At 43.9% G+C, this 22,781-nt stretch overlaps 1 protein-coding gene across 2 annotated transcripts in view; it reads left to right on the top strand.

Moving 5' to 3' along the window:
* The first annotated feature begins 12,090 nt into the window (after window positions 1-12,090).
* Window positions 12,091-22,781, top strand: part of SLC22A23 (solute carrier family 22 member 23) — a 101,369-nt gene continuing 90,678 nt past the window's right edge. For both annotated transcript variants that reach the window (XM_083358392.1, XM_083358391.1), the window contains exon 1: window positions 12,091-13,391. In XM_083358392.1, the coding sequence (XP_083214518.1) occupies window positions 12,822-13,391 (570 nt within the window). In that variant the 5' untranslated portion in view covers window positions 12,091-12,821. The remainder of the gene's footprint in view (window positions 13,392-22,781) is intronic.

The following is a 22,781-nucleotide window of genomic DNA, read 5'->3' as shown; positions in this document are numbered from 1 at the left end:
TGTATGTTTGCAGAATCAATGCACTTTAAATGTTTTCTGTAGCTTTCCACCTTTACATTTTTTTATACGGTGCAATGTCTTTATAAAACGTCCCCAAACAAGCAAGTGATAGCAGACATGACTATCTTCATCTGACAAAATGACTTTCAAATAATGTCAGCTTATGTCAATATAACAGAGTTGGGAGTCTTCGAACCCAACCCCCTGCTCAAACACGACAGCTATAGCATTTCAGACAAATGACTGCATAATCTCTTCTTACAAACCGCCAGGGTTGGAGCACCTACAACTCCTGAAGGCAAACCGTTCCACCGGTTGATTGTTCTGTCAGGAAATTTCTCCTTAGTTCTAGGTTGGTTTTCTCCTTGCCACACATTGCTTCTTGTTCTGCCCCCAGGTTCTTTGGAGAATAGATTGATCCCCTCTTTTTTGTGGCAGTCCCTCAAATATTGGAAGACTGCTATCCTGTCACCCATGGGAGTCAGTGAAAAGTAATGATGTTTCTCCAGAAAGTCCAGGTTGCTTCTCTTGTCTGTTGGACTGGTAAACATCTTAATCAGTAGAGCACACCAGTAGACCTCCAAGCATTTGCAATTAAAACTTTGAACATCTTTCATTGTACATACCGTGCTGACCAGAATTGTTGTAAGCTTCCAAGGCTGGGCTGAAAAATTTGAATAGCCAGTAGATGAACAACGCAGATCTAGTATTCCTTGTTAATAGAAATTGGATTTAAATAGCATTAAAGGTTATTGTTTCATCAACTCTGATTAATATATTCCTGGTCCCCAGATAGTCTGGTTCACAGAATAAGTGAAATACTTGCTTTGTGGCACAAGCCCTAATAGTGGCTTAATTTACAAATCACAAATAATGGTTTCCAAATGGCTATGACTGAACTTGCTCAGCACAATTATTTAAAAGGAAACTCATTACTACTAAGTACGCTTTGTTCTAGAAAGCAAAGTATTTTCTAGCAATGTATCTTTAATTGTACCTGTGATAAAGCTGCAAAAAAAAATTGCATTCCTAGGTTGCATCCATAGTATTAGAGTATCCATATCAAAAGAAGCAATTGTCCCTCTAACATTCTGTTTAGAAAAACCAGGACATTGTGAACATGATGCAGACAATATTCCATTCAGTTCTGGGCACTATATTTTAAGAAGGATATTGAAGAAGTGGAGCACAAAGAAGACACAAACCAATCTGGGGCGCAGTTGGGTTTGCTGCTGACGTACATTTCGCCTAGTCGTACAGCGGCAGCCCTGCCCGAGCTGCTTGATATCCTCTCAGGGTTGGTGGTTGAGTTTCCCAAACTTATAGTTTTGGGAGACTTCAATCTACCATCCCTGGGAGGCTCATCTGAGCTAGCTCGGGAGTTCATGGCTTCCATGACGGCCATGGACCTGACGCAAGTAATTTCTGAACCAACTCATGAGGGAGGCCACACTCTTGACCTGATTTTTTTATCTAGACGGTGGTTGGATGATCTTGGTGGGGGCTCTCCATTTATTATGCCCCTGTCATGGACCGATCATCATCTCCTGCGGATGGTCTTCCGTTTTGCCACCCCCCGCCGTGGGGATACGGAACCAATTAGATGGTACCGCCCCAGACGCTTAATGGATCCTGACAGATTCCAAGCGGCGCTGGGGTCCCCACCTGCCTCCATTGCTCACAGCTCGGCGGATGCCTTAGTGGAAACCTGGGAAAGGGCAGCCACTGAGGCACTTGACCGGGTTGTACCCTTGCGGCCCCTGACCCGGCGCAGATCCCAGCGAGCTCCATGGTTCTCCGCGGAGCTCCGGGAGATGAAGCGTCGGAAACGGGGCCTAGAGAGCTGTTGGAGGTCGAGCCGATCCGAACCCGACCGGTTGCGGTTAAGAACCTATATTAGGTCTTATCTCGCAGCGATGAGGGTGGCGAGGTGTAATTACTTCTCTACCCTCATTGCGTCCGCAGATAATCGCCCGGCCGCCCTGTTTAGGGTGACTCGCTCACTTCTTAATCAGGAGGTGAGGGAGGATCCCTTGCAGGGTCGTGCCGAGGAATTTAGTCAACATCTGTCGGATAAAATCGCTCGGATTCGGACCGGTTTGGACTCCAGCTGGGCAGAGTCAGGCGATCAGGACACGGACGGTCTTGTCAATGTTATCTGGGAAGAGTTTGATTCTGTGACCCCTGATGAAGTGGACAGGATTATGGGGAGGCTGAGCTCCTCCACATGTTTGTTGGACCCGTGCCCTTCCTGGCTGGTTTATGCAGCTAGGGAGAGGACACGAGGCTGGCTCCTGGCGGTTATATCTGCTTCTTTGAGTGAGGGTTATTTCCCCACCGTCTTGAAGGAGGCGGTGGTGAGACCTCTCCTCAAGAAGCCTGCCTTGGACCCAGCTGTATTGAACAACTTTCGTCCGGTCTCCAACCTTCGCTTTCTTGCGAAGGTTGTTGAGAGTGTGGTGGCGCATCAGCTCCCTCTGGTCCTGGATGAAGCGGATTATCTGGACCCCTACCAATCGGGTTTCAGGCCCGGGTACAGCACGGAGACGGCATTGGTCGCTCTGGTGAATGATCTCTGGAGGGCTCGGGACAGGGGATATTCCTCTGTCCTAGTCCTATTAGACCTCTCGGCGGCTTTCGATACCATCGACCATGGTATCTTGCTGCGGCGTCTCAGGGGATTGGGAGTGGGAGGCACGGTTCTTCGGTGGTTCTCCTCCTATCTCCTGGGACGTTCGCAGTCGGTGTTGGCAGGGGGGCAGAGATCGACCCCGAGGTCTCTCGTTTGTGGAGTTCCTCAGGGGTCGGTCCTCTCGCCTCTCCTGTTCAACATCTACATGAAACCGCTGGGTGAGATCATTCGTGGTTTTGGAGTTGGGTATCATCAATATGCCGATGATACCCAACTTTTCTTTTCGACCCCAAACCACCCCAGTGATGCCCTCGCTGTGATGTCCCGTTGCCTGGAGGCGGTTCGGGTCTGGATGGGGAGGAACAGACTTCAGCTCAACCCTGACAAGACTGAGTGGCTGTGCATTCCGGCATCCCGGGACATTCAAAATGTTCCATCTCTTTCTATGGGGGGTGAGCTCTTACCCCCCGTGGATAGGGCTCGCAACTTGGGAGTCCTCCTAGATTCACGGCTTACCCTAGAAGATCATGTAGTGGCCGTGACTAGGGGGGCTTTTGCCCAGGTTCGCCTGGTGCGCCAGTTGCGGCCCTATCTGGACCGGGATGCCCTGTGCACGGTCACTCATGCGCTCGTGACCTCTCGCCTTGACTACTGTAATGCTCTCTACATGGGGCTTCCCTTGAAGACCACTCGGAGGCTCCAACTGGTACAGAATGCGGCCGCGAGAGTTGTCTTGGGAGTTTCCCGGTACTCCCATGTTACACCTTTGCTCCGCGAGCTGCATTGGTTACCAGTTGTCTTCCGGGTGAGGTTCAAGGTCTTAGTTATGATCTTTAAGTCCCTACATGGCATGGGTCCGGGGTACCTCGGGGACCACCTGCTGCCGGCTTCAACTCCCCTCCGCCCTGTGCGTTCCCACAGAGAGGGCCTCCTCAGGGTGCCTCCGGTCAGGGAATGCCGACTGGCGGCCCCCAGGGGGAGAGCCTTCTCTGTGGGTGCCCCGGCTTTGTGGAACCAACTGCCGGTGGAGCTCCGGACGGCATCGGACCTCCGAACTTTCCGTCGTGGTCTGAAGACCCATTTGTTTGAATTGGCCGGTCTGGCCTGATGGGGGAGTTGGGTTTTAAATTGTCATTTTAGATTGTATTATTGTTTTTTAATTGGGCACTGATTTAATCTTTGTTTTAACTTTTGTATAGTATTGTATTTTTATTTATATGCCCTGTGAACCGCCCTGAGTCCCCAGGGAGAAGGGCGGTATATAAATTAAATAAAACAAACATAAACATACCTAGGACTAACAATTGGAGGCAGTGAAATGATTTGGGGGGGGCATCTGGAAGGATACATAACGGTCAAATTGTTCCAGAAGAAAGGACCAGAAACAATGGTTTTAAAGTGCAAAAAGGAGCAAATATTGATTGTGTTATGTTTCGGGTTCGGATGAGCAGGAAAGACGCCAGGCAGATGAGTACAGAAGAATAGTTGCTTTATTCGTAACTATAACTGTACTGAGAGTTAGGGGTATCCATGCAGTCTTTATATAGTTTTCCATAGTCTGAACAACCAATCAGATTGAACCCATCATTCCCACCAAGTTGACTGCAGCTCGGACTGGAAAGTCCTATCTGTGTTGCTGGAGAACCGTTAGCTTTCCAGCGTACACGTGATAAGGTGTTCCCAAAAGCTCAATATGTAACAGATTGGACATTAGGAAGACTTTCTAAAATGGTAAGAGCTGCTCCACAAGGGAACAAACTGCTTTGGCAGTGGGTAGAATAGTGGATCCCTACACTGAGCAAGCAATTCGACTAGATTATTTCCGAGTTTCCTTCCAACTCTTGCATTCTATAATTTGATTTTCTGCTAGAAGAATGGGACCAGAGCATCTTAGCTCACCAGTCTTGGAAACCACCTTAGAGAATCTTGCCCTTCCTCATACCAATTTCCCCATAATTTTGATTTAAACTGTCAGGTTGGCGAGACATTCTGTTCCATCGATCAAGTTCATGCAGATATTATATAATAGTTTACAATTATATTTATTTATTTATAATAACAGGAAATTACATTTTAATGTATTAAGAATGAGATGATGGTTAAACTTTTAGCATTGATTTTCAAAAAAAATGTAATGATTTCTCAACCTTGATGTTGCATTAATTGCACTTTTATTACAGAGAACAAAATGACAATTCTTATGGTTTGAGTGGAAAATGATTAAAATAATTTTACTTTCAGCAAATTTTATACTGAAATTACATTGTTTCTCTAGAGAAGAAAAATTAGAGTGAAAATTGGCTCCATTTTTATGCCTTTAATTATATTTAGTGCGTTTTAAATCACCAATAAGTAATTTTTTTCTGGGCAGTGTATAAATTAAGAACATAAAATACAGGACAACAATAAAACCAAGATGGTATCCCAGGATAATGACAACTAAGAGACACAAGGCTGCCAAGAGGGAAAATAGAAAGTGTAAAATAATGCAGAGATTTTAAAACAGTTCCTAAATGTGTCAAGAAAATAAAAACACATTTTTTTTCATAACCCCTAATCTGGAACAAGTACAGTTGGTTCTTGACTTACAACCACAATTAAGCCCAAAATTCCTGCTGCTGAGCAAGACAGTTGTTGTTGTTGAGTCGTGGCCCATTTAGCAATTTTTTTTCTTTTCCATAGTTGTTAAGTGAATCACAGCAGTTGTTAAGTTAGTAACATAGTTGTTAAGTAGATCTGGCTTCCCCACTGTCTTTGCTTGGCAGAAGGTCACAAAAAGGTGATCACAGGACTCCGGGATATTGCAACGCTCATAAATATGAGTCAGTTGAATTTCATCTGAATTTTGATCATGTGACCATGGGGAGGCTGCAGTGGTCATAAGCAGTGGTGGGATTCAAATATGTGAACAACCAGTTCTCTGTGTGGATGCCGCTTCCGGAAGTCCATTCTGGGTCTGGGCAACAAAAAATTAGCTACCAGTTCTGTGGTGCAAACCGGCTGAATCCCACCACCGGTCATAGGTATGAAAAACAGTTGTAAGTCACTTTTTTTCCAGTGCCATTGTAACTTCAAAACATCACTGAATGAACTGTTGTAAGTCGAGGATTACTTGTAAGGAATCTCCCTCTTAATAGTTGTGCTCCTTCTCAGTGTTCCATTTTTTCCAGGAAAGTCACTCCGTTCTCCAGCTTTTCCTTTTCTGTTTTAATTGATAATCTGTGCCTACCAAATATGTCTACTTCTGTTGTCCTTGATATGTTCTCTCCTTGCTTTTTTCTCTTTATTATTTCAGCTTTAGAAGTAAGTCCATAAAATTATTAGACATTCAAGCCAATTATATCAAGATCACTACACATGCGTACACTGAAAAAGTATGGCTCACCACACTGGTTATAGATCTAACTAGGCATACAATGGATTTTCCACCATTTGTCTGCAATATTATGCATATCTGTTTGAAGTTAAGATATAAAGAGTACCTTGTTTGCTTTTTTTGTTGCTATGGCAGGGTGTGGAAAGGAGATACTACATCCACCCACTAATAAATCTGAAATCCATTTACTAACTCCAAGCCAGCCTCATTCACTGTTATAGAATTAAAAGTTATGGGTAAATATCTAATTCAAGTACATTTCATTGCTCTTATGCTAGCATAAACCTTACACAAAGGTATAATATGCAGCCTTCTCTTACCACTCCATTCAGATCTCTAAATAAATTGTTAGAGCAAAATTACCCTTACCGGATGCCTTAAACCGTGGTTTGTTTGATGATGTATTCATAAAAATAATCGCTTTAATTTACATAAGGCAATACATCTTTTTAAGGTCTGACTTCCTATTTCAACAAAAGAGACGTGGTCAGGAGCAGCCATTCTTAACACTGCATTGAGTCAGGTCTGTGACCCATTAGGAAATCAGTTATGAGCTTTAAAAAGGCAGGTTTAACTGGTTTAGGAATTAGCAGCGCAACTGCTAATATGCTTTTCAAAAGCAAACTTTAGCAGAAATCTTCTGCCCACCTCTTTTGGAGAAGCCTCCAGTGAATTAAATAAGTAAGGGATCAATTAGATTGTGGTACAACAGTAAGTGTACAATACAATCTCATTCATTTCCTTAGAAATGAATTGCCCTAAGAGTTGCAAGTGGGCCCAGTGGATTTTGTTTCTAGGCAAAGAGTTATTGTACAAGGGAATTAATTTATACCTATATAAATAGATGCAAATAAGCAAATGTCCATTTATTATTTTCCTTCTCTAGATGGGATTATTTTGTATTAATCCTTTTCCTACAAAAAGGAAGTGGTGTCCACAAGAACAATTAAAAACAAGAAATTCACCAATCATAAAAAGTAATAAAATATAGCAATTTTAAGGAATCTGGATTAAAAAGCTGTCCAAAATTGCCATCTAGTCCAGGATAATTTATAATCCTAACTGGCTTCCCTTTAAAACGGCTTTACTTTCTTACCTTTGTCTTTTAAAACAAGAGAAAGTAGTTATAATTTCTTTTGGGATAAAGTTCCATAACTGGAGTGCTGCCACTGAGAAGATCCAAATCCTGGTCCCTGCATTGTGAGTTGAGCTCATTGGTGGACCATAAGGTAAAGGTAAAGGTTCCCCCGCACATGCGTGCTAGTCGTTTCCGACTCTAGGGGCCGGTGCTCATCTCCGTTTCAAAGCCGAAGAGCCAGCGCTTGTCCGAGGACGCCTCCATGGTCATGTGGCCGGCATGATTAGATGCCAAAGGCGCACGGAACGCTGTTACCATCCCATCGTAGTGGTCCCTGTTTTTCTACTTGCATTTTTACGTGCTTTTGAACTGATAGGTTGGCAGAAGCTGGGACGAGTAACAGGCGCTCACTCTGCTATGCGGCACTCGGGGTTTGACCCGCCAAACTGCCAACCTTCTGATCGACAAGCTCAGCGTCCTAACCCACTGAGCCACCGCGTCCCTGGTGGACCATATATTTATATATTTATTAAAGTATACACTGCCTTTCATTCACGAGCTCAAGGTGGCCTATGTAGTGTTTCTTCCTTTCCTTTTCCCCCACAACAATGGTTCTGTGAGGTAGATTAAGATGAGAGAAAATGAGTAAACCAAGTCATCCAGTGGGCTTCCATGGCTGAGGGTACTCATCACTTGAATCATTGTATCGTATTGACTCTTTACAAAAGGAGCATCTTTGCAGCTGACATTAAAATACAGGTTGGTGTTGGGCTGTGATCTTTTACATACGTGATTTAGGACTTTACAGATTAATGTTGACACCCTAATTTGGGATTGGTAACTGACAGATTACAACAGTGACTTCATGTCTGTGCCATTTGATCTGATTTGCCTGTCCCAATTAAGAATCTGTAGTTGGATTCTTTACCAGTTGAAATTTCCAGACACTCTGCAAGGGTAGCTCCATTACCATGATTACTGTAATCCAATTGAGGAGTTTTTAAATCATGGATCAACAAAGCTAGCACACCACCACAGTTGAAGATAGGCTTATTTAGCTACTGAAGCTACTTAGAATCAAGAGGAGCCAGGAAATTGGACCCCAGTTCTTTCCAGAGAGAAAGCTAGGTTGCTCGGGACAAGGCATATTTCTCTTTCTGAGTCGAAAAGTTTGCTGAGACACTACAACTTAAGCAGCATGGAGATGAACAGGAATCTCCCTTTGTGACTCTCTGATAAAGTGCTGAGAGTATAAAAAGAACCAGTGTCATATATGCCTCCAATTCCCAATCCAACTAAGCTTCTCCAGCAGTATTTCATGATCAATAGCTGATGATTAAAGGCAGCTGAAACATCCAGAAGAACCAACTCAGTAGCATTCCCCTGTGTTCATGCCACTAAAGTTCATCAGTCACATTCAGGGTACGTAACTAAAACTACTTCTGTGTAATTTCTAGACCAAAAACTAATCTAAAATAGATCTAGATAATTGGTTTCTTTCAAGCATGCCTGTGCTGGAATAGGCATCCCTCTCTCCATTATTTTGTGCCAAAAATTAGCATGTAGATACTACTTGTCCGGACACATATGTATAAAGTGTTACAAAGAGATAGGCAGGGCTTTCTTTCTCATAGAAAGCCCAGAACGGAGTTCTGGCACCTTTTTTGTATGGAACCTTGTAGGGTAGGCAAGGCGGGTTGTATGACATGTGTGAGTTTCGGCACCTTTTTTTTTTACAAAAAAAGCACTGGAGATAGGTCTAAATTAAGACATTCAGCATAAGCATCTAATACTGCAAGAAATCATATGATCTTAATAAGAATTAGTTTTTTAATAATTGGTGCCATATCTATGAACTATACAAGATAGCTAGATTCTGAAAAAAAACAAAACTTAATCTATCATCTCTTTAAAAGATAGTGTTTCCTATCTTCTGATTGTCTCAACTCTCTCCTTTGCTATTTTCTTCAGCTCCAATTCCCAGAACTCTTAGCCTTTCATTTTTGTGACACCCTATGCAAGTTCTCCAATAAAATCCACCAATAAAAATAATATTTGCGTAAAGAGGCAACAATGACAGACTCTCCTTGTAAATGCATGCGTAAACTATCAAGAGGCTGGCTTCACACACAATTTTAAATGAGGTTGTCCGGTTTGGTTTAGGAGTGCTACTGGGTAGTGCCAATATGCCGCTTGAAGTATTTAAGGTACTATGTGACTGTTTAAGCATTCTGGCTTAATGTAATGAGAATTAAATATGTACTTTCTTTTCACTAAGTACATAGAGAATTGCACAGTATAAGAGCTTTCTGCACAATTTCCTAAGGGTTAGTTCCACCAAAAAGTATCAATGAGTTTTTAAGTAAGGCTGCACAATTCTTTGAAGATGTGCTTTCTATGGAGTTTCATGCAAAATACCACTTTGAAGCAGCTTCATGAAGCAACGTGGCTTCTACCTGCAAACTGGAGGGCCATGACATTAAGCATTGAGAACACTGAAAAAGTAAAGGCTCTCATTCCATGCTTCATATTATCTCTACAATATGAACAGCCTCATTAGATATCATCCACCTTGCATAGTCCCTCTCTGGATTCACTTATATGAAACCCTAGTGCAGACATGTCAAACACAAGGCCCGGGGGCCGGATCCGGCCCGCGAAGTGGTTTCATGTGGCCCACGAAGCCATCCTGGAAACAGTGAGGGAACGGCCCCCACTGCCTTGGCCCTGGCCCAGAGACCCTCCTTCTGCCAAACCCCCTCAGATCTGTCCCACTCCTGCCCAGGCCCCCATAGGCACCCTTGATGCGAACGATGTAGAGCTGGCCACGCCCACGCAGTAGGCCACACCCACCCTGACTATACCCACCTGGCCCCCTGAGGGCAACCGCAATGCTGATGTGGCCCTCAATGAAATTGAGTTTGACACCCCTGCCCTAGTGTCATGCTGATATGCAAATCCTTGTAAATCAAAGGATTCTACTTATTTAATCTTCCATTGAACGGGAGGGAACATACAACGTTAAAAGTCCTTTCACCTATCTAGACAGCAAAGCAGAATATTTTGCAGTGCCTTGGCTTCATTTCCCTATTTTGCTTCCACTTCAGTAAGGAAGCCAGAGTGGCATTTACCCTAATTCACGGGTAGGCAACCTTGGCTCTTTTATGACTCGTGGACTTCAACTCCCAGAATTCCTGAGCCAGCTGTGCTGGCTCAGGAATTCTAGGAGTTGAAGTCCACGAGTCATAAAAGAGCCAAGGTTGCCTACCCCTGCCCTAATTGCAGTGCTTTTTTTGCAAAAGAAAAAGGTGCCCGGAACTCACACATGTCATACAACCTGCCTTGCCTACCCTACAAGTTTCCATCCAAAAAAGGTGCCGGAACTCCGTTCTGAGCGTTCTATGAGAAAAAAAGCCCTGCCCTAATTGTATTAAGGCAGGACAAGTTATAGGATTCTTCCCCAAGCAGCTGTGGCTGGCTGTAATTGGAAGTAGCATGTGAACTGAGTAAAATAGGACCACCCTCCTCCAAACAAAAATCCTAAAAAGCCCCTTGTCAGCAGAATAAATAGAAAATGTATTCTGGCCGCAAAACCAACAACATGTGGCTGGAAGAAGCTAGGTGGTTTTTTTTTCCTAGTGGAATCAATGCAACGAAAGAAAATGCTGGTGTTTTTTTTTTGTTTTAAACATGGGCCGAGCACTCAAAAGACCTTTAAAACCTATGTGTGCAAGGACCTCCTATGAGGTCTGACAAGTGCTCAGCAAGCTGCTGTGGTAAAGCATTACGCAAATAGGCTTCTACGGAACCAGGTAACTTGACTGGCCTGTAGCTCAAACAGCCAAGAAGGGCAAAGTCTAGCTTGGAGGGGAGAGGCTGTGCCTGGAGTAGCCTGGTGTGGCCAATAGGGGATCCCCACATTGACCACATCATCAACCCTATTAGATAGGGTTAGGTCAGGAGTAGGCAACCTTGGCTCTTTTATGACTCGTGGACTTCAACTCCCAGAATTCCTGAGCCAGCATGGCTCAGCTTGGAAACCTCTCTCTTTTCCCTCAGCATGGCTGGCTCAGGAATTCTGGGAGTTGAAGTCCACGAGTCATAAAAGAGCCAAGGTTGCCTACCCCTGAGTTAGGTTCAAGGCAAAAAAAGGGTCTCTGGAGAAGAGGGAAAATGCTAGTTTAAAACTGAAACAAGGCAACTTTAAGGTGCCTCAGCTGTGATTTAGGATGAGACAAAGAGAGGACATGGCGTTGAAAATGGTTAATGGGGCATGTTTGTTCCACTCTTAGTGGACGTCAAGATAAACCCCAGGAGAGAATGACCTTACAACAGATGTGAATAGGCTTGGACTACGTTTGTAGATTGAGTGCATACATCACATGGAGCGATGATGAGCTTCATCAAGATTTATGATCCCACAATTGGCTAGTTTTCTCCACCTTGTCCTAAACCCTGGATCCCAACCACGGCTTATGGCTTAGCATGTGGCCTGGGGTTGACCCAACATGTTAGGCGACAAACAATGACTTCCAACTTACAACGCCTCAGCTTCCCAAGGTTCTTCCAAAGCCGGGAAAGCCAACCAACCCACCCTTGCAGCTTTGCCTGCTTAGGCTGAACCCCAGGAGTTCATACTTGCTGCGGCGCCCGACCTATTTTCTGCCCAGACGCTGCTTCTCCAAGCCAAGCCGCCTCCTTCTCTTTGGCACCTCGCCCCAAAGATTCGCCGGCCTGGCTGGAAACTCTCGCCGCTGGCGACGTGTGTCGGGGAGGGGGGGGGCGGTCCCGATCGCCTCCTGCAGGGGGAACCGAGTGACCGCAGAGTCTCAATACGGCAGGAGGAGGAGGAGGAGGAGGAGGAGCAGCAAGCAGCCGCAGGTGCGGCGGCTGCAGTTGTTACCTTTACCTCCGGGAAAGGAGGAGACGGGGGCGGGAGCTGGGTCGTGGGGGGGGGGGGCGGGCTTGCAGGTTGAGAGCCAAGCGGAGGAGGAGAGCCGCGGCGGCGGGAGAAAGAGAGGGAGGCTAAGACGCCGCCAAGCCTCCCCACCCCCACCCGAGAAAGGAGGCGATCCGCAGCCGCGAGAGGACGGGATCCCGCTCTGGCTGGGCGCAGCGAATGCGGTTGCTTTCGACGCTCCGCCCGCTCGCTCGCCCGCTCGCTCCGACCCTCGGCGAAGCGGGATCGTCCCCCTCCGCCGGCGAGCTTAATGGGCGGTAGCGCGGGCTGGCGAGGGACCCGCAGGAGCCGCTCGCCGGATTCTTTTCCTCCCAGCCCCCGCGACCAGAAAGCCATCGCTTAGATCCGATCGCCAGCTTGATCCCGCTCCCGTCGATATAGACCGGCGGCCGCTCGGGCCCGCCGCGGCGATCGGCAGCGGAGGAAACGGCAGCCGCGTGTCCGGCTAGAAGCGAGTGCGGCGAAGGAGACGCAGGAAGGTTTTTTAAGAGGGCAACGTGGGAAGGGAGCGCTGGGTGTGGCGGCCGAGGCGGGCAGGCGCGCTTGGGAAACAAGGCGAAGCGGAGGTGGGCGGGCGACCATCGGGTCTCCCGGGGATCTCGGTGCGTCTGGAGCTGTTAACACCTATGCGCGAGTTAGCCGAGACTCCCGCAGGCGAGGCTTCCGTCCATCTGCCCGGCCGGCTTACGAAACCGCGGATCTCGCCCCGGGCGCCGCCTCCCCACCTCCCCTCTATGTGAGCCGCTGGGCTTGCCTTTCCTCCTCCTCTTGCCGGATGGCGATTGACCGGCGCCGAGAGGAGGGTGCCGGGGGGAGCCGGCCCCTCCCCGAGGAAAACGGCTCTTTGCCTGCCGGGGAGGCGGACCCGGCCACTGCAGCTCCGGCCGCACCCCCTGCAGGGGGTCTCTCGGCGGAGATCCAGAGCCTGCCTCTTCCCACGCCTCCCTCCGGGTCCTGCAGCCCCCTGCTTCTGGATTACGATGGCTCCGTGCTGCCCTTCCTGGAGAGCCAGGGCGGCGGGCACCAGAAAACCCTCATCCTCCTCACCTGGATCCCCGCGCTCTTCATCGGCTTCAGCCAGTTCTCGGACAGTTTCCTCTTGGTCCAGCCCATCTCTTGGTGCAAGGGGACGGATGGGCAGAGCAACTGGACCGAGGTCCCCCCGCAGCCTCCCAGGGGCCTCACCACCAGCCCCAGCTACAACCAGAGCAGCAACAGCTATAGTAGGGGGATCCTGGCAGCTCCGGAACTGCCCACTCCTGAGGGAAAGAATGACAGTTACTGCGACTGCAGCGAGAGGTACCATCGGATCCCTGCAGGCCTGCAGCAGAATATTGTGAGCAAGGTAAGAGTAATGGAGGTAGGAAGCTGCCTGAGGCCGAGTGGGAAGTCACCTTGCCTCCTCTAGGGCAGTGTGGGTCACTGGAACTCTTGGCCTCTTTCCCGCAGCACAATAAGTGAGAAAGGTGCCCCCTCCTCCTACCTGTATCCCTTATATGTGGGGTGGGAGGGAGAAGGAGTGGACCTTGCAACTTCTGATGAAGTTCTCTGCAGTCCACATTAGCTGCAGGGGACGAATGTAATGAGATCATGTAGCTGCAGTTCTTGAATGCAGTTCTTGAGTGAGTTGCTCCGTGCCCGGCTTTTCTAGTGGTGCAAAGCTTAATGTATGCCTGCGCTTGAGAAGATCCCACTGGCAGGAAGGGAAGCAACAAGATTTGGCACAGGAGCAGGGCGTTAGGTTTCTAATGCCTCTGCATTAACAGGAATGTGGCATCATGGGAAATTGTCACAGCCACGTCCGTGTGGCTACTCTGGCATGTCTGAAGTAGATTAGAAGTAGATTAATATGAGCCAGTGGTTCTCAACCTGTGGTCTGCGGACCCTTGGGGGGGCATGATGTCATCACAGGGGATCTGTGAAGGCTTGAAGAAATGTTATGATTTAAATCAGGCATGTCAAACTGCCGGCTTGCAGGCTGGATGCGTCACGCCGAAACTGCGCCCACCCCATTGCTGGCAATGGGGAAAAAGTCACAATACATTGCACAACGTCATGTGATGTCGTGAGTTTGACATGCCTGATTTAAGTCTTGTCCGTGGACATGGTCCGTGCCACAAAAAGTATTTAAAGGGGGTCCATGGTGAAGAAAAGGTTGAGAACCACTGATACGACCTATTCAACCACATTTTCACCTAGCGTGTTGTATGAATTCAGCCCCTGTACTTAATGGTGGGCATGTCAGGTGAACTCAGAAAATTGGGTTAATGGAATAACTGGCTAAATTAATGATGGTAATTAAGCCGTTCAAAGAGGGCCTATTTGTATGGGAGTGATGATCGTGAGCTGTAATATTTCTTCAGCTGCTTCTCAAAGACAATATTGACATGAACCTAATAAAGAATGTTTACTCATTTTGGATAGTTTTTTTTCTTTCCCTAAACATCTGTTGTGTTTGAACTGTATTCTTGCCTTTCCTTTTTCAGGGATACCTTCTTCCTAAGGGTGTCCTTTGTTCTGATGACTAAAGTGAAGGAATCTCTGTTACCTTGGAATTCTTGGACTGCTTTAAGTCAGTGACATATGAGCATCTATTTTCACAATCCTTTTATAACTCATCTGGTTTTAGATTTTTAACCCAAGAAGACACAAAAAAGCACCCATTTTTCCTTTTTTGGCAAAATCAATAATGAAGTTCCTATGATGAGGAGGTCCCTTTTTAATGCCACTGTGGAACAAATCATAAATGAAGTTTTGGATTCTCAGTGACATCATTCAGACAAACCAAATGACCCATGTTACAACACAGGGCAATGCCTATCCGGCTTCTAGACAAAGATTCCTGTGCATGCATTTTTCACTTAGGTATTTTGCTTGTCCCGCTTCATAAGCACTTTTCCCTTGTGATGATATATATCTTTTTGGTGAAAAGCAGGTTGACACAAAACAAGCTTGAAACATAAGGGAACTAACAGAGCTGCTAGCTTTAGACTAACACATTCTAACCCTGTACTTATGAAGAAGTGAAGGTGTCATTGAATGGACTAGTACACTCTCATAGTACACTCTTAATGTGCTTTGATGGGTAACTATGAACTAGTCAACATGAATTTATAATTAGCCAGTTGTTGCTACTTTAACAAATCATGGTTAAGGCCAAATAGAACTTGACATGACTGAATCAGGTGGGTAGGTGGGTGGGTGGGTGGATGGAGCCAGTTAGAGAGATACTGATTACTCCAATATGGGAATGAAGATTTCTATCTAAGACACCAAGATTTTGTGTTCCAAAATTGCAGAAAAACAATTTCACTATAATTCATGATATGTTGATGCTAATTCAGTATAATCTCTTGATATGAACAAATGCTAAATTTATTTGGGACTTTTTAGCACTATATTCTACAGAAGAGTAGGAAACACAAATAGGACTGGTACTCTGAAGGGTGGAACTGAAGTGTAATGTTTTGCTGCAGGAGCTCGTTCTAAATTTTTAGAATGTGTTCCTCACTTCTTTTAACAGCTGATTCTTTTTTTTCTTGGGAAAGAGATAGCTGTTTTGGTGTTTTGCATTCCTCTAGCCTCTGGCATCTAAACTGAGCCAGATCTGCGTAGTACTTAGATGGCAGATTACCTAGGGCAGGGGTGTCAAACTCAATTTCATTGAGGGCCACATCAGCATTGCGGTTGCCCTCGGGGGTGGGTGGGCGTGGCCTACAGGGTGGGTGTGGCTAGAGTGCGTATGGCCTACTGGGTGGGCATGGCCAGCTCTACATCGTTCGCATCAACGATGCCTGTGGGGTCCTGGGCAGGAGTGGGACAGATCTGGGGGTCTCTGGTAGAAGGAGGGTCTCAGGGCCAAGGCAGAGGGGGCCGTTCCCTCACTGTTTCCAGGATGGCTTCGCGGGCCACATGAAACCCCTTCGCAGGCCGGATCCAGCCCCCGGGCCTTGTGTTTGACATGTCTGACCTAGGGAATCCCAAAGCTATAGGTTAGAGTAGGAACTTAAAAAAAAAATCCAGAAAAGGGCAATGATAAACCAGTTCCAAATTGTTGCTAAGAAGCTGCATGAAGATATCCATGAAGTCATCAGGAGTCACGTTTAACTCAAGAGAGAGTTTGCCTGCCTTTCGGCATGACTCAAACAACTATGCTGTAACATGAAACTGTTCATCATGATTGTACTGTAGTTCCCTTAATCCCAAAACACCAAAGCTCAGCAAAATGCAATCCTTCTGGGAACTGTGTTAGAATTAACTGCCCTGAGGTTTAGGCTAATCAAGTGAGTGCATTCTTGCTTTTCTCTTGCAACTTTCACTGCCCGATGATAAGGATTATTGTTTCAATTCCTTCTGAAAATGGTTGAGGACCTACCTTAGTTTATTTTTAAGAGGAGCAACGATGGTAGGTAAAACATGGTATCTTGACAGCGTGATTTGCTTTAACTGTTACATTCTTAATCTATTAACTATGGTTAGGAATACATTTGTTAAAGAAATCGGAGAGGTATCCCACTTGCAAAAATGTGAGTCCTGGTATACAGCATATAATAATAAAAATGAGATTAGTGTCCCCTGAACAGAAGGATTGAAAATCAATAAAGACAACAAATTTACAGTTGGAGCACACCAACATGTATTTCACCACCTAAGACAGACTCATCTAACATGTCAACAACTGAGGAAACAGCCAGTCTTCAAAGAAGACAAACAGAATTGGGGACAATCAAATTCTGAACAGATGGTGGAAGAGATTGTTCCATAGGGCAGGTACCATAGCAGAAAAGAGATCCTCCTAGGTCCCTTCAGATGACATTGTCTCAAGGAAGAAACTGGGGCACATTCTGTCGGGCCTTTAGAAGAAGCCCATAGCTCAAACAGTTATTTTCTTATTCTCTAGGACACAGAAAGCAGGACAAGAAGTAATAGGTGGAAGCTTGTCAAAGAGAGATACAATCTAGAACAGGGGTGTCAAACTCAATTTTATTGAGGGCCGCATCAGCATTGCGGTTGCCCTTAGGGGGCCAGGTGGGTATGGCCAGGGTGGGCGGGGCCTACTGGGTGGGCGTGGCTAGACTTTGTATGGCCTACTGGGTGGGCATGGCCAGCTCTACATTGTTTGCATCAAGGGTGCCTATGGGGGGCTGAGCAGGAGTGGGACAGATCTGAGGGTCTCTGGCAGGAGGAGGGTCTCTGGGCCAGGGCCAAGGCAGTGGGGGCTGTTCCCTCACTGTTTCCAGGATGGCTTCGCGGGCCACGTGAAACCACTTCGCGGGCCGGATCTGGCCCCCGGGCCTTGTGTTTGACATGTCTGATCTAGAAGTAGGAGAAATTTTCTGACAGGGAGAGCAATAATTCAATGGAATAGCTATGCCTCCTGGGATTGTAAGTGTTCCATCATTGCAGATTTTCAAGAATAGTCAGGGCAGCCATTTGACTGGGTTGGGATATAGGATCTTCTGTCTTGAGCAGTGTGTTGGACTAGGAGGAACAATTAACCAGTGGAACAACCTGCCTCCAGAGGTGGTGAATGCTCCAACACTGGAGGTTTTTAAGAAGAGACTGGACAGCCATTTGCCTGAAATGGTATAAGGTTTCCTGCCGGAGCAGGGGGTTGGACTAGATGACCTCCAAGGTCCCTTCCAACTTTTATTATTATTATTATTATTATTATTATTATTATTATTATTATTATTATTATTATTATTATTATTATCATCATCATCATCATCATCATTATTATTATTATTATTATTATTATTATTATTATTATTATTATTATTATTATTTTAGCCCTGTGATTCTATGGTTACTTCATTTCTTTTAGAGGCAAATAATCTTTCCATATGCTTTTATTATTAATCCTGTAGTGCTATGTTATGACTAAACTCCTGTACATCATTTCTGACCAGCCAGAAGGAATGTGGGAAAATATATTCACTGTGGAAAAAAGATTGTTTTAAGAGTAAATAGCATTTTCTAAGACCAGTTCTAATTTTGAGGAACAGAATCCACCCATCGTGTAAAGTCAAAAACAGCCAAGCAATACATAGTGTGAAACTATGTTTGATTTTGGCATACTTATTTTGTTTCTAAACTTTTTATGTCTTAATACATTACATGATGAAACAAACTATGGTTTATTCAATAAAACATGGTTAAACCATGGGTAAGCAATATGTATGAATTAGCTAGCATTAATACATTATTTAGTAGTAATTAAGTAGTAATTAATTTATATTAATTACTAATACAGATAATAGTGTTATCTAGTTTATGGTTGGCTTTAACCAGGATGTGTGAACCATTTTCTTGTTTATTAAGATTGTACAGCACTTCAAATTTGGTGCCCAAAAGTTATTTCAGATTTTCAGGAGTGCAAATATAGCATCGATCAGCAACATTTTAAGACAAGTGTGTCTTTTCCTGGGAGAGTGTGACTGCATTCTGGAAAATCTTTTGGAAATCAAATCCAAAGCATTGTGCAGTATATTACAAAAAGGAGCACAATTTTACAGAAAACCCATATGTACTGTATGTCAAAAAGTAGGAATGAAATTTCATTATTGAGAAAGGTACTAATTATTAGAGTAAAATAAATATTCTTTAGAGCAAGTTGCATTAAGCAAATGAAAGATGTGTAATCTAAAAATGATTGTTGGAGAATGTTTAGCTGGCAGAACTGGGTTTTTCAACACAGTTTTATTTCATGCAGAAGTATGGTACACTGCTTTTCCAGTAATATTCCTCACTGCAACCCAGATTTAATTAAATGTCTCATTTTGATCCTCTGCCTTCCTTATTGTGAATTCACATAGGAAAATGTGTTCTTGCCTAATCACCAGATACACACAGCTAAGCATTACTGGTGATACCATAGCACAATCTATTTTGCATGTAGAAAATCCCAGGTTTTATTTTTAGGATCTCCTGAAAATGGGTGCTGTGAAAATCACCTGCTTTAGACCAAGTATGTTGTTGCTACTTAAAATAAATCAGCTTTCTCCAGCTGATAGCTTCCAGGAGTTCTAGCACTACTGGTATTGGGCTGCAATGATAGCTGTGGGTAATGAGTATTGCAATCCTAGAGCAGTGGGATGCCCATTGCATCATTTACCAATATGATTTTAGATATTGCTGTATACCTAGCCATTGGTAGAGGTGGAATGAATACAAGTTATAACTGAGATAGCTCTTGTGAGGAATATCTTTGTGGAAAACCTTCCTGTCTGATATAGGAGCTTTGCTAAACCTTGCTCCTAGAACTGATGATGGTGAGATTGAAAAACTCAGCTGTTGTGATTGTTCAGGAAATCCTGATTAACCATAGGCTTGACATTGTGTGAACTCATCCTGCTATTCCTGCTTTCTGACATTGAACCCATTATCAGATTAAGCTGTCAGTTTTAGCAATTAGGATTTGAAGCAGATAATACAGAACCAGGAGTCCTTTATACAGCTCAAACAAATGCACCGGAAAAAGTAGCTGATAGCGTAACTCAGATCTGCCACTGAGTGTATTTAATCACAGATCTGGGTTGAGGTCTTGACTCTGGTCATAATTCAGAGCTTGTAATGTTGTGCATCAGTAAATCTCTTGGTTCTAGATTTATCTATCTGAATTCCTTTAGATAATTGGATCTGCAAATCTTTAATTGAATTTACAATGGCTATTAAAGAGTCATCTTTTTTCCAAATAACACAACAATGATTATTGGGCATTGATGGTCCTGGGAGTCCAGTTAGGGGAGAAAACTGCATTAGTGATAGAATTATTAATTAGTTGTTTTCCTTATTGTTATATACTCGGGAAAGAAATAAAGCTACTTACCGTAATTGCAAAATGTTAATAGTGACCTCTCACTCTTCCACTTCTTGAACTCAAATATCTAATGGATCAAGGATATAATTATTGTGTCACTTTCTCAACTTCCAGGTTGATTGGATTACATATTTTATCATAACTAGCAGGAACGGTTATTGGCTGTATTGGTTGGGGATGTTGGTCGTTGAGGGGCATCTGCCTGCGGTACTAAAATGAAACCTGTTGCTCTAAATGGGATTTTGCTTCTTAAAAACAGAGAGTGATGTGTTTTATTGTGAAATTCACTATTTAGTGAACCATGACTTAGTGCAGGGATCTTCAAACTTGGCCCTTTTATGACTTGTGGACTTCAACTACCAGAATTCCTCAGCCAGGCAAGTTTGAAGACCCCTGAGTATTGGTGCAATATGTGAACCCACTCCCAATTATCTTGTTCATACATGGTTTAACCATAATGGTTGTGTTCATAATGCCAGAACAGAAGCATCAGCCATACACAATATGTCCACCTGGAATCAGACAAATCACATTATAGCTTGATGTGATATGTAAGGCCAATCACTGTACATCTTTGCATGTTCTCAGGAGTTTTCCTAAATTTTCAAATTAATGTTAATTCATGATTTAATGTAATGACTTTTCCTTTTCCAGAGATTTGACATGGCACGTATCACTTTCCTTGTGAAAGGTTGCTGTGGCGTTCTTGAAGTAAGGATATTTCTCTACAGGTAGTCCTGTATACAGGCACAACCACAGTTGAGCCCAAAATTTTTGCTGTTAAGCAAGATTTGTTAAGTGAGATTTGCCTCATTTTATGCCCTTCCTTGCCTCAGTTGTTAATTAAATCACGGCAGTTGATAAGTTAGTAGCTCGCTTGTTAAGTGAATCTGATTTACACATTGACTTTGTTTTTCAAAAGGTCACAAAAAGGGATCACATGATCTTGGGACTCAGCAATGGTCATAAATATGAACCCGCGTCTAAATTTTGGGGACATGCTCAAGGGCATGCTGCAAAGATCGTAACTGTGAAAAATGGTCATAAGTCACTGTTGTAACTTTAAATGGACACTAAATGAATTGTTGTAGGTTGAGGACTACCTGTAGTTCAGCTCCTTTCCTGGTATGCAGGATAACTGAGAAACACCAGAACACATGGAAGGAACTAAGGCCAAACTCAAAAAGAGTTTTGTTTGAGAGTTGCTGCTGGAATGAAGAGTCCCTGGATCATGGACATCCCTTGCCTAATCCAGAGCTTTTTAGGGTTATCTCAAGGACATAGGAAGTGTTTTATGAGACAGTTTGGGGGCTGCTGTTGATGAGTAGGAAGTCTGATGCAGAAATCCCCCTGAAAGATGTAATTATTTCTTTGACTCTCCTATTTCTGTGGATATTTAAGATGATAGTTTTGCCAGTTTATTCATAGCATTAGGTCCCAAATAAGTAAAGCTCATAGCAGCTATCTGGTATGTATGACCCAGGTCTTTATGCACACTGAATTAATCTGATCTGATACCTGTTTGCATTACTACTACTAAAACATTACCCCGAAGAATATCCAAAAACTCAGCTGGAGCAAAATATGGTAGCTACATGGCTGTTGCTAACTAATGAGTGAGACATCAATTGTATCACCCCAATGCTAAAAGCTCTGATTGCCAGTCATTATTGGTTTGAATCTTTTCAACTCTAAATTACTACAGTAGCTAGCATACTGAAGTGGCTGAGGTGCAGGTTTGTCTATGGAGATTCATTGTCCATTCAGTTGTGGTGCTTCCTAATGGCTTTGGGCCAATCAGTGTGCTTCAGCCCTATTTATTTGGTGCTGTTTTATTCACTGTGTGAATAGTGTATGCAGCCTTGACTTGTTAGAGATAAGGCAGGATATAAGAGAAACAGAGTAAATGTTTATTGATGCCTGCTCGGCATATGAGAAAAAAATCTTCTGTGTAGTCTTAGACATGATTTATTGAATGCATCCCAGTTGACCAAGAACAGACAATTTCTAATTTTATACCGCCATGGCTGGTTCATAAAGCATGCTAAAGCACAGCACCCCAGGATTCAGCAAAATCTGTGAAATATGCTTCCCTTTGAATCTGCAAGTAGTCGCTATTCCGTTTTTTTATATGGAGTGTGTCTCTGTGTTGCAACATGTATTTAATGTTATACAATATAGGTTTTTCTCTTTCCTCCTTAAACAAGTTCTAGATATGTCAGTTTTGCTTAATATCAGCAAAAACATCTGATAAGGACAATTGCATATATATTTTTGTTTTACTAAAATTGTAATGGTAGAGATAGTAAAGATTTCAGCACTGTGTAGATGTTTCCCAGATAACTTCCAGTCCTTCAGTTCTGCATTTACAACAAGAGTGTATAGGGGCTACTTAAATTTACTCACTTTGTTGCATCCTATGATAAGTTCCTAATCTTCTACAAATTTTTATATTCATTGAATGAAAAATTGGATCAATTTCATAATAGCATCTGTTTCTGTAATCAGATTGAAAGTTATTTGTACCCAAAGTATGTCAACAAAAGCTAATGTCCGTAAGACCTAAACTTTGGTATGCATTTTGTATGTGTATGGACACATTCACACACACTTTCTCTACTAGATATAATTATTTTTATTGAATCTGAGGACACTAGCTTGCTGCTAAGTCTCCTATGGCATTTTTTTTCATCTTTCAGTTCCTTTTAAGCCATACTAATAATGGAAATAAACAAACATTTCTTTCATTCCCAACAGTGAAAAACAGACCTGATCATAATGTTTACAAGATCCATGGCTTACTGTATTAAGTAAAGTATGCAAGGATTCATGCTACAATGTATGTAGTCCACATTTTTGTGATTCTTCCCACTGTCAAAGACTTGGAAATTATGCCTGTTTACACAGCCTTCT

Source organism: Vipera ursinii (genome assembly GCF_947247035.1).
Source record: "Vipera ursinii genome assembly, chromosome: 3".
NCBI lineage: Eukaryota > Metazoa > Chordata > Lepidosauria > Squamata > Viperidae > Vipera > Vipera ursinii.
This window is presented reverse-complemented; position numbering and strand designations above follow the sequence as displayed.